This window comes from Sphaeramia orbicularis, chromosome 18 (assembly GCF_902148855.1).
Source record: "Sphaeramia orbicularis chromosome 18, fSphaOr1.1, whole genome shotgun sequence".
Taxonomy (NCBI): Eukaryota; Metazoa; Chordata; class Actinopteri; order Kurtiformes; family Apogonidae; genus Sphaeramia; species Sphaeramia orbicularis.
In genome coordinates, this window is record NC_043974.1 from 1,244,404 (window position 1) to 1,257,138 (window position 12,735).

Sequence of the window (12,735 nt, forward strand, 5' to 3'; positions counted from 1 at the left end):
AGCTCTTCTACACCTCCCACTGTTCTGCAGCTTTTCCCTACTTTCTGAAACTTTAATCTGAGGGGGCAGGATGTTCCTCCGTTCTCATGACTAAATCCGATCTGATCTTCTAAAAAATGAGAGATCGGCAGCCAATACTGATGTGTAGATGGGATCAGGACATCCCTAATATGTACCTGACATTCATTCTGATATTAGATTTCTGCAGTTTGATCCTCCCAAATCCCCATAAATTCTGTACTGAGCCTTTAATTAAACCATCAGTAAAAAGGGGCTTTTAAAACACAACAGAAGGAACATGGGTTTGCTGTAGGGACTATAGCCACATGCCTGGTACAGAAGGTCTACATCCTGAGAAAACACAGAACTGTGGGTCATTTCTGTGCAGGACGGGTGGGGCTCCAGAATACCACAGCCTCCACCTCCATTTAATCCTTACAGTTTCTCTGAAATATGTTACGGTTACAGTGTTTGTCGTTTCCTGATAAAGATGGACAGATGCCGATCATCAGGCACACAAAAGCCAGCTCAAACCTGATTTAGTTCCCACCCACCAGACCCAAGGGTCCCGACCAGTGACTGTCAAATAATGGGGGACGGTCTGAACCAGTGAGTACCTGTTGTTGACCTCTGACCCAGAACAGGACCACATTTAAAACACAAGTTTAGGCCTTCAAGTGAAACTGAAGTCACTGAACGCTCTCAGTTTCTCCAGTTGACCCCTCTGATCCATACCTTAGAAAACACACACCGTACTGAACCTCCTGCCTTAAAATGAGCTGGATATTAGAAAAAAAACCCAAAGTGTTCTGTGTGGATCAAATTCAACAGATTTAACACTGATTTTCTTTTTTTTCAATTCTTTGTCATAAAGTATACACACCAACAAATATTTACCTCAACACAAGTGGACTAGTTTTGTGTTGACTCTGAAATTAAGGCCAAAAAAATAAACAAAATAAAATCGGACATCCAACTGTTAATCAGCGGCAGCGGCCGAAGGTCAAGGCCATGGAAATGCAGGAGAAGGTCAAAGGTCATTAATTACACTGCATCAGGTCAACATGTTTCACCTCCAGATAAAGACCGACAACGTTCAAGTTTTATAAAAGTGACCGCATTTAAGCCTTTACACTTCATCTGAAATACACACACACCTATGTACACACACACACACACACACACACACACCTCCTTCACTTGTAGTAACCTGTAACACCAACAGACAACATGACGGATGCACAGATGGAGTGATATGATTGGTGGATGACCCATGATGTCACATCCTATAGATACACATGACCATATAAGGAAAGACACAGCGTCCACCAAGGTTAGAACAGTTCTGGATTTTTCATTCTAGTTTAGTTTGATTTAGTTTGGACTTTTTTTTTTTCTCTAATTCAGTTCATTTTAATTAGTTTTTAGAGCAGGTTTGATAGTTTTTATTAGTTTTCATTTTTTTTCTAAATGCTTAGTTTTAGTTTAGTTTAGTTGTAGTTCAGTTGTAGTTCAGTTGTAGTTCAGTTGTAGTTCAGTGGTAGTTTTGTTGTAGTTCAGTTGTAGTTCAGTTGTAGTTCAGTTGTAGGTCAGTTGTAGTTCAGTTGTAGTTCAGTTGTAGTTCAGTTGTAGTTCAGTGGTCTCTTTTCTCTTCTTCTCTGTGCTCCTATTCAAATCAATCCCAGACAGGACTCTGCTGCTTTAGTCTCCATGTTTCCAGGTAGAGTGGGGACCAGAAGACGACTGGAAACCACAAGTGAACACAAGTGACGGAGCAAAAAGAGTCGTATGGTGCTGCTAGCTAAAATTGCTGCAGTGAAATAAATCGCTTTCGTATCAACCTGACACTGACAAAGATGAAAACGAAGGGAATTTGATCCATAATTTTTATCTGTTTTAGTTAGTTTAGTAAACACACAATACAGTTTCAGTTAGTTATGGTTTTATTCTTTTAATTATAGTTTTTATTTATTTCAGTTAATGAAAATGTTTTTACAATTCTAGTTTTGGTCATTTCGTTAGTTTTCGTTAACGATAATAACCTTGCTAGTTACTTGACCATAAAAGTCCAATAACTGGGAGTAATCGGATAATTGTAATAATCAGGTCTGATGTAATTTACATTCACTTCAGAAATACGCTAATCAATAAACCCTGGTTTAGACGCTCCAGTCTATGATCAGATTTCTTTTGGAGTACTACGCACATACTACGTAGTGATGGTCAACTTAAACCTCCTGTTCTTGTCTCCACATGTTTGATACATCACTTCCATTCTCTGTGACTTTAATTATTTATACATGTGCAGACGTAACAGAATGAAATAACTCCGATTAACCTGCATGGATACATGCATGAAGATACCAGAGCACTGCGGAGACATCTAGGTGAACACAAGTGTCAAGTGTCGTATGGTGACAGCACAGAAAATTACCAGAGCCAAATACATTGATTTACTATCAATCCGACACTGACAAAGATGAAAACGAAGGGAATTTGATCCATAATTTTTATCTGTTTTAGTTAGTTTAGTAAACACACAATACAGTTTCAGTTAGTTATGTTTTTTTCTTTTAATTCTAGTTTTTATTTATTTCAGTTAATGAAACAGTTTTTTCAGTTCTAGTTTTGGTCATTTCGTTAGTTTTCATTAACGTTCATAACCTTGGTGTCCACTCTGTCATTTCCTCCTTAACCGTTCGTTAACACCCTTCACAAACCTCGGACCGTTTCCAGCTGTATTTGAAAATGTCACACATCTCCTCTCTCAGAGAAAACAAGGTTGTTGTTTTTTTAGGGGGGGGGTTGGGTTGTGGACACATGATGTCTATGATGTGATTATTTCTTTTCACTGTAGTATTTTTTTTTTTTAAATTGCTACTGTTTCCCTACTTCACAACGGACTCCCACAGACACCAACAGACAGACACAGTAGTATGTACAGTATTTACATCCTGTTTCATCCACAGTGAACTGCAGCTGAGGGCAGAGGACACAGGACCTGTTCACACTTCCTCAAACCTGTCTTAAAGCAACAGTCAGTACGTTTACCAGCGCACTATTTAACACTATTAGTCCAAATTAGGGCTGTAAGAAAATGTGGGTTCTGCAATATTTTGTGATATTTCATTTCACAATACTGTATCAATATTAAAAAGTACTGTATGGATATTTTTAGGTATTTATTCGAATGCAGATATTGTGGAGGTTCATTTTAGTTTGGCTCTTTTATTCAATAATGTTTGTTCCTTTGTTGGGATTGAACTCCAATCCTGTTCTGATGTTAGCTGTGAACTAATAGAATCTGAACATTTGAACAGGATCTGAAACTGGAATGTCTGGAAAACAGAATTTAAGCTTTAACACAGTTGGAACATTTGGTGATAGAACATTAGATCCTGTTGGGATCAAATACAAATGTGTTTAGGATTTGCGCAGATTTATGATGGAATTCAATTCTTCAAGAAAATAATCATTTAAAAAAAAAGAAACAAACAAAAAATGGCCTTTTTAGGATTGTATTTCTTTCACTGTTATTCTTTTAGTGGTCTGACCCAGTTGGGATCCTACTGGACTATACATGACCCCTGAACTAAACTGAGTTTGACCTGGTTTAGAAGCTCAGACGTGCACATCTACGTGTACAGAGGAACTGTAGTGCAATGTTGGTTTTCTTTAACCACTTAAACGGGTTATTAGCAATTCTTCTACATTGAAATAACAGCAACAGTTGGCTCATTTGGTGTATGCAAACGGTCAAACATACACACTGGATCCTTCAGGATGAATAAAATACTTCTTTTTTTTTAAGTGATGGACAATATTTGCACTCTTTTCTCTGTACAGTTCAAAGTTTTGTGGGTGCTGTTGTTCTAAGACAGATTTTCAGACTGTGAACGTATCCTTTCAGCTCAGTCCGACTGCAGGTACAAACCTCCAACACCTGTTCATCTGATAAACGAGGACGAGGTTTGAACATCAGTTCATTTCAGATACAGTACAAAGCCTGGGGAACATCCTCTGGTCAAGCACAGACACACACCAGGCTCATGTTTTCACATTGTACAGCGCAAAAATGAACATGAGCTAAAATGACATGTTGAAGGTGGAACTCCAGTGTTTTGTTACAAAATGTACGTTTCACAGTCATTTATCATTTTTAGACAATAGCACAAAATGAACTTCAGGATATTTCCCGGCCAAGTCCGCACCAGTCACCAACCAGTGAATCCTCGGTTTAAGCTAGCAGACCAGAACATCCGGGAATCCCAATCCAATCTTGGTTTATGCGAAGTTTTAAATGGAACAGAACTTGGGCCACAGCTGATGACATTTCACGAGGCCACATGAATAGAACCGACAAGAACGCGTATTGAGAAACGGCCATTATCTGTGCAGCTGCAGATGTGTTGCTAACAAACTAAAATCATGTGTTGGTGCTGGATACGGTCACTGACGGGACATTTTCAGCTGCAGGTGACATTGTTCCTGACTTGCAGGTTTGTCTCTAATGTGGATTAGCTAGTGAAGTGCATTCATTTAACCCTGTTCGGACTGTCAAAGAGTCAAAACAGAAATGCAGATGTTCTGTGTTTTCTACGTCTGGGACCTCTGTGGAACATCAAAGTTCTCCTTTGGGTCTTTGGGGACTTACTTTATAGTAATTTGCTTCTTTTTGGGTAAACCCAGGTGCAAAAACTGGCACAATCTGAAAACAATGAGCCTGGTGTGTGGAAAGGTGCTGAGGAACAAGAAGATGTGGGACATGAGGAGGATTCACCAGCAGCGTCAGCAGGCACAAAACTCCATGTTGTAGATGGAAAGGTCCTTCAGAGCGGCAGAAAGAGCACTGGTGGGTAAAGGCAGGAGGAATGGAAGACATCCTGACCGCCAGTGGGCAGGAAAAACAGATCCAGTAGTAAACCAGTCATCTGGACCCCAAAGGTTCTGGTCCGAGGCCTTTTTAGAGCCTGTGAGTTAACGTGGGTTCAGTAGAAGAGGGAAGGACCAGTTTGAGGAAGTAGATGAGGATCCAGAATGTGTCCAGTAGCACCTTTGTGGTGTGTAGATGTGGAACCACTCCTTCAAACAGCAGTGAAGAGGTTCCCGTAAAACCGAACCAGGATTCACCAAAGTTCAACGGAGCTCGTGTGAAGACGTTTGTAGACTGAACGCTGCTCCACCCGACGAGGGTGGTTTTAGAAGTAAGAAAAAAACATCAGCATCAGTCGACCAAACGCAGCAGGGTATCCACTAGGGCTGGGAGAAAATATCAGTTCTACAATATATCGCGATATTTCATTTCACAATACTGTATCAATATTAAAAAGTACTGTATGGATTTTTGTAGGTATTTCTTCAAATGCAGATATGGCAGAGGTTAGTTTTTGTTTTGTTTTTCTTTTAGTTCTTCTTCTTTCACACTCTTTTATTCAATAATGTTGGTTCCTTTGTTTGGGTTGAACTCCAATCCTGTTCTGATGTTAGTTGTGAACTAATAGAATCTGAACATTTGAACAGGATCTGAAACTGGAATGTCTGGAAAACAGAATTTCAGTTTGAACACAGTTGGAACATTTGCTGATAGAACATTAGATCCTGTTGGGATCAAATACAAATGTGTTTAGGATTTGGGCAGATTTAGGATGGAATTCAATTCTACCAGGAAATAATCATTTAAAAAAGAGAGAAAACCAATTAAAAAAATGGCCTTTTTAACAGTATCATGATATATCGTGATATATGGTAGTGTGATCCTAGTGTTGTCATTTGTATCATATCTCCAGATTCCTGCAGATCCACAGCCCTAGTATCCATGCACAGCTCCCAAACGGTGAGTTCTTTTCAGAGGAGGAGGAAGTGTTTTGGTTTCCAGTCGATAAAACAGGTTTGGTTTGTGGTTGATGCGATGGTTTTGATGGAGGTCTTGTTTCCAGGAGAGTCTGTCAAAGCAGAGATGAGGAACTACAGCGGACGAAGCACTTTAAAGCTCCGTCCTTCAACTGAACATCTTCTACAAAGACCATGAAAGAAGACACAGTCTGGATCACAGCATTAAAGAAACCCATTTGGTTTAGAAGGAGAAGACGCCTTCTGGTTAGGAGACCAGTTTAGTCCCAGAAACAGGAGGATTTAGACCACACCAGTCTGAACTGGAGCAGGAACCAGCTGGACGTTCGGTTTCAAGTCGATACAGTCGAGTGTTTTCTGGACCACAGATGAAGATGGAATGACGGAACAGAGCTGCCTCCAGACCAGGGTTTCAGACCAGAGGGGATGGAATCTGTTTGGTTTCCAGTATGGGAGACTCCTGCTCTGGTTCCAGTGCGTCCACACCTGCGACCTGTTCGTCAGCGCTGCTCACAGCGTTGGAGTCCAGAGGAGCTTCATCCTGGACAAACACATGACAACATCTGGGTTAATGTGTGCGTAGCCGGACCTCTGAGGATCATAAATGTACAGAGACAACAGGTTCATAGGTGCAGGACTGGAGGAACACAGCTGGAGTCTGTGGTCTGAAACAGCAGAGCCGCTCACCGTCACCCATGGGTGGGACAGGACCTCCTCTGCAGTGAAACGGGCGTCAACGTTCACCTGAAGCATCTGACTGATGAGCATCTGAAACACAGCAAACACAAACAACAGCACCAGTCCAGTCAGTAGATGTTCTTATCTGTTCTATGTTTCAGACTACAGCTGAAACAGAACCAGTCCAGTCAGTAGGTGTTCTTATCTGCTCTGGGTTTCAGACTACAGCTGAAACAGAACCAGTCCAGTCAGTAGGTGTTCTTATCTGTTCTATGTTTCAGACTACAGCTGAAACAGAACCAGTCCAGTCAGTAGGTGTTCTTATCTGCTCTATGTTTCAGACTACAGCTGAAACAGAACCAGTCCAGTCAGTAGGTGTTCTTATCTGCTCTATGTTTCAGACTACAGCTGAAACAGAACCAGTCCAGTCAGTAGGTGTTCTTATCTGCTCTATGTTTCAGACTACAGCTGAAACAGAACCAGTCCAGTCAGTAGGTGTTCTTATCTGCTCTATGTTTCAGACTACAGCTGAAACAGAACCAGTCCAGTCAGTAGGTGTTCTTATCTGCTCTATGTTTCAGACTACAGCTGAAACAGAACCAGTCCAGTCAGTAGGTGTTCTTATCTGCTCTATGTTTCAGACTACAGCTGAAACAGAACCAGTCCAGTCAGTAGGTGTTCTTATCTGTTCTATGTTTCAGACTACAGCTGAAACAGAACCAGTCCAGTCAGTAGGTGTTCTTATCTGTTCTATGTTTCAGACTACAGCTGAAACAGAACCAGTCCAGTCAGTAGGTGTTCTTATCTGCTCTATGTTTCAGACTACAGCTGAAACAGAACCAGTCCAGTCAGTAGGTGTTCTTATCTGCTCTATGTTTCAGACTACAGCTGAAACAGAACCAGTCCAGTCAGTAGGTGTTCTTATCTGTTCTATGTTTCAGACTACAGCTGAAACAGAACCAGTCCAGTCAGTAGGTGTTCTTATCTGTTCTATGTTTCAGACTACAGCTGAAACAGAACCAGTCCAGTCAGTAGGTGTTCTTATCTGTTCTATGTTTCAGACTACAGCTGAAACAGAACCAGTCCAGTCAGTAGGTGTTCTTATCTGTTCTATGTTTCAGACTACAGCTGAAACAGAACCAGTCCAGTCAGTAGGTGTTCTTATCTGCTCTATGTTTCAGACTACAGCTGAAACAGAACCAGTCCAGTCAGTAGGTGTTCTTATCTGTTCTATGTTTCAGACTACAGCTGAAACAGAACCAGTCCAGTCAGTAGGTGTTCTTATCTGCTCTATGTTTCAGACTACAGCTGAAACAGAACCAGTCCAGTCAGTAGGTGTTCTTATCTGTTCTATGTTTCAGACTACAGCTGAAACAGAACCAGTCCAGTCAGTAGGTGTTCTTATCTGCTCTATGTTTCAGACTACAGCTGAAACAGAACCAGTCCAGTCAGTAGGTGTTCTTATCTGCTCTATGTTTCAGACTACAGCTGAAACAGAACCAGTCCAGTCAGTAGGTGTTCTTATCTGTTCTATGTTTCAGACTACAGCTGAAACAGAACCAGTCCAGTCAGTAGGTGTTCTTATCTGCTCTATGTTTCAGACTACAGCTGAAACAGAACCAGTCCAGTCAGTAGGTGTTCTTATCTGTTCTATGTTTCAGACTACAGCTGAACCAGAACCAGTCCAGTCAGTAGGTGTTCTTATCTGCTCTATGTTTCAGACTACAGCTGAAACAGAACCAGTCCAGTCAGTAGGTGTTCTTATCTGCTCTATGTTTCAGACTACAGCTGAAACAGAACCAGTCCAGTCAGTAGGTGTTCTTATCTGTTCTATGTTTCAGACTACAGCTGAAACAGAACCAGTCCAGTCAGTAGGTGTTCTTATCTGTTCTATGTTTCAGACTACAGCTGAAACAGAACCAGTCCAGTCAGTAGGTGTTCTTATCTGCTCTATGTTTCAGACTACAGCTGAAACAGAACCAGTCCAGTCAGTAGGTGTTCTTATCTGCTCTATGTTTCAGACTACAGCTGAAACAGAACCAGTCCAGTCAGTAGGTGTTCTTATCTGTTCTATGTTTCAGACTACAGCTGAAACAGAACCAGTCCAGTCAGTAGGTGTTCTTATCTGTTCTATGTTTCAGACTACAGCTGAAACAGAACCAGTCCAGTCAGTAGGTGTTCTTATCTGTTCTATGTTTCAGACTACAGCTGAAACAGAACCAGTCCAGTCAGTAGGTGTTCTTATCTGTTCTATGTTTCAGACTACAGCTGAAACAGAACCAGTCCAGTCAGTAGGTGTTCTTATCTGCTCTATGTTTCAGACTACAGCTGAAACAGAACCAGTCCAGTCAGTAGGTGTTCTTATCTGTTCTATGTTTCAGACTACAGCTGAAACAGAACCAGTCCAGTCAGTAGGTGTTCTTATCTGTTCTATGTTTCAGACTACAGCTGCAGATATGCACTGGTTCTGGAATCCATTCATCTGTCGGTTATTTTCTTTGATTCCATTAAATGTTCATTTGAATGGATGGGGGAAAAAAAGGAAAAATGTGAAAAAGACATGTCTCAAAAATGACAAACATCTAGTCCTTTATTCCAGAACCAGCTGAGTCAGCTGGGTCAGATTCAGGACCACATATGACGGTGGTCTGGGTCAGATTCAGGACCACATATGACAGTGGTCTGGGTCAGATTTAGGACCACATATGACAGTGGTCTGGGTCAGATTCAGGACCACATATGACGGTGGTCTGGGTCAGATTCAGGACCACATATGACGGTGGTCTGGGTCAGATTCAGGACCACATATGACGGTGGTCTGGGTCAGATTCAGGACCACATATGACGGTGGTCTGGGTCAGATTCAGGACCACATATGACGGTGGTCTGGGTCAGATTCAGGACCACATATGACGGTGGTCTGGGTCAGATTCAGGACCACATATGACAGTGGTCTGGGTCAGTTTTAGGACCACATATGACGGTGGTCTGGGTCAGATTCAGGACCACATATGACGGTGGTCTGGGTCAGATTCAGGACCACATATGACAGTGGTCTGGGTCAGATTCAGGACCACATATGACGGTGGTCTGGGTCAGATTCAGGACCACATATGACGGTGGTCTGGGTCAGATTCAGGACCACATATGACGGTGGTCTGGGTCAGATTCAGGACCACATATGACAGTGGTCTGGGTCAGATTCAGGACCACATATGACGGTGGACTGGGTCAGATTCAGGACCACATATGACGGTGGTCTGGGTCAGATTTAGGACCACATATGACAGTGGTCTGGGTCAGATTCAGGACCACATATGACGGTGGTCTGGGTCAGATTCAGGACCACATATGACGGTGGTCTGGGTCAGATTCAGGACCACATATGACGGTGGTCTGGGTCAGATTCAGGACCACATATGACGGTGGTCTGGGTCAGATTCAGGACCACATATGACAGTGGTCTGGGTCAGATTTAGGACCACATATGACAGTGGTCTGGGTCAGATTCAGGACCACATATGACGGTGGTCTGGGTCAGATTCAGGACCACATATGACGGTGGTCTGGGTCAGATTCAGGACCACATATGACGGTGGTCTGGGTCAGATTCAGGACCATATATGACGGTGGTCTGGGTCAGATTCAGGACCACATATGACAGTGGTCTGGGTCAGTTTTAGGACCACATATGACGGTGGTCTGGGTCAGATTCAGGACCACATATGACGGTGGTCTGGGTCAGATTCAGGACCACATATGACAGTGGTCTGGGTCAGATTCAGGACCACATATGACGGTGGTCTGGGTCAGATTCAGGACCACATATGACGGTGGTCTGGGTCAGATTCAGGACCACATATGACGGTGGTCTGGGTCAGATTCAGGACCACATATGACAGTGGTCTGGGTCAGATTCAGGACCACATATGACGGTGGACTGGGTCAGATTCAGGACCACATATGACGGTGGTCTGGGTCAGATTTAGGACCACATATGACAGTGGTCTGGGTCAGATTCAGGACCACATATGACGGTGGTCTGGGTCAGATTTAGCACCACATATGACAGTGGTCTGGGTCAGATTCAGGACCACATATGACAGTGGTCTGGGTCAGTTTTAGGACCACATATGACAGTGGTCTGGGTCAGATTCAGGACCACATATGACAGTGGTCTGGGTCAGATTCAGGACCACATATGACAGTGGTCTGGGTCAGATTCAGGACCACATATGACGGTGGTCTGGGTCAGATTCAGGACCACATATGACGGTGGTCTGGGTCAGATTCAGGACCACATATGACAGTGGTCTGGGTCAGATTCAGGACCACATATGACGGTGGACTGGGTCAGATTCAGGACCACATATGACGGTGGTCTGGGTCAGATTTAGGACCACATATGACAGTGGTCTGGGTCAGATTCAGGACCACATATGACGGTGGTCTGGGTCAGATTTAGCACCACATATGACAGTGGTCTGGGTCAGATTCAGGACCACATATGACAGTGGTCTGGGTCAGTTTTAGGACCACATATGACAGTGGTCTGGGTCAGATTCAGGACCACATATGACAGTGGTCTGGGTCAGATTCAGGACCACATATGACAGTGGTCTGGGTCAGATTCAGGACCACATATGACGGTGGTCTGGGTCAGATTCAGGACCACATATGACGGTGGTCTGGGTCAGATGTGAAACACTGGGGCTGGTTTTACCTTGGCTGGTAGGCTGATGGTGTCCCAGTCTGGTGATGGAAACTCCAGTTTCCCTCGGAGGATCTGATCGAACAGCTCCTCCTGCACGTTATTCTCACTGAGACACACATGATATTAATGAACAGGAACACACACTCATACTCAGTCCGACTAAAACAGACACATGACATTCCATTCACAGTAATCCCAATCCAATACTCATGTCAACATCCTGTGTAACTATGTACAGATAATATGTGTGTGGGCGCTTCTATGAAACTGGGGCTGAAGACTCAGACCAGATGTAGACTAATGTTATGAAGCCAGTTTGGAAACACTTTGGGTGTATTTGAAGAACAAGTATTTACTGAGATAAAAGAGAAACTATTTTTCAGATAAAACACATTTTTATTTGATGCATGCGTACAAAAATTCGCAGACACCAGGTTTCTATAATGAACTCCTTGGTCTTTATCTTTCAGCTTTTTTTCACTAGTACCCACACTATTACACCAGACAAATCCACAGACGACTCAGAGATATCAGAGTTTTCCCCTGAAATTAAACGAGTCAGTATTCCAGCAGAGCACCCATGAGTCTGCATGCAATGATTACCTGGACGTAACCGGGGAAAAAAGGACACGAAAATTACACGCTACTATTTTTTCAAATATCTTCTCATTCTCTCGCAGGTACATTTTGGAAATCGACATAAATATTCAAGGCAGAGTGTTTGACAAAAATGACTGCTGTTGTGAAATCACTCATGATACACAGGGTGTGGAAGCCAAATGTACACTGAACATGTAGTTGTTTTTTCTCAGCAGACACTACGTCAGTTGTTTTGAACCCAAACATATACTGATGTCATAATCATACCTAACACTATTATCCATACCTTTTCACAAACTTTTGCCCATATGAGTAATCAGGAAAGCAAACGTCAAAGAGTGTGTGATTTGCTGAATGCACTCGTCACACCAAAGGAGATTTCAAAAATAGTTGGAGTGTCCATAAAGACTGTTTCTAATGGAAAGAAGAGAATGACTATGAGCAAAACTATTACCAGAAAGTCTGGAAGATACTATTAAAGAAGAATGGGAGAAGTTGTCACCCCAATATTTGAGGAACACTTGCACAAGTTTCAGGAAGTGTGTGAAGGCAGTTATTGAGAAAGAAGGAGGACACATAGAATAAAAAACATTTTCTATTATGGACATTTTCTTGTGGCAAATAAATTCTCATGACTTTCAATAAACTAATTGGTCATACACTGTCTTTCAATCCCTGCCTCAGAATATTGTACATTTTGCTTCCCCACCCTGTATTTGTGTTTAAATGGGCAGGTTCTGCATGGAACGCGAGTGGACACAATGGGTTACACACGAAACCTGGAATGAGACTGAGATTCATGAAAAACCAGCATGTGTGGATTAAAAAAACCACGAGGATCGACATATTTAACCCAGCGTCTTTATTTATAGTGACATATAAGAGCATTTACA

General features: G+C 42.5%; 1 protein-coding gene across 2 annotated transcripts in view; it reads right to left on the reverse strand.

Annotated features, from left to right (window-relative positions):
- Positions 1-5,669: 5,669 nt before the first annotated feature.
- Positions 5,670-12,735, reverse strand: part of LOC115438128 (serine/threonine-protein kinase DCLK2-like) — a 45,770-nt gene continuing 38,704 nt past the window's right edge. For both annotated transcript variants that reach the window (XM_030161535.1, XM_030161536.1), the window contains 3 exons: positions 11,252-11,348; positions 6,538-6,618; positions 5,670-6,391 (listed from right to left, as the gene is read on the reverse strand). In XM_030161535.1, coding sequence (XP_030017395.1) covers positions 6,263-6,391; positions 6,538-6,618; positions 11,252-11,348 — 307 coding nt within the window. In that variant the 3' untranslated portion in view covers positions 5,670-6,262. The remainder of the gene's footprint in view (positions 6,392-6,537; positions 6,619-11,251; positions 11,349-12,735) is intronic.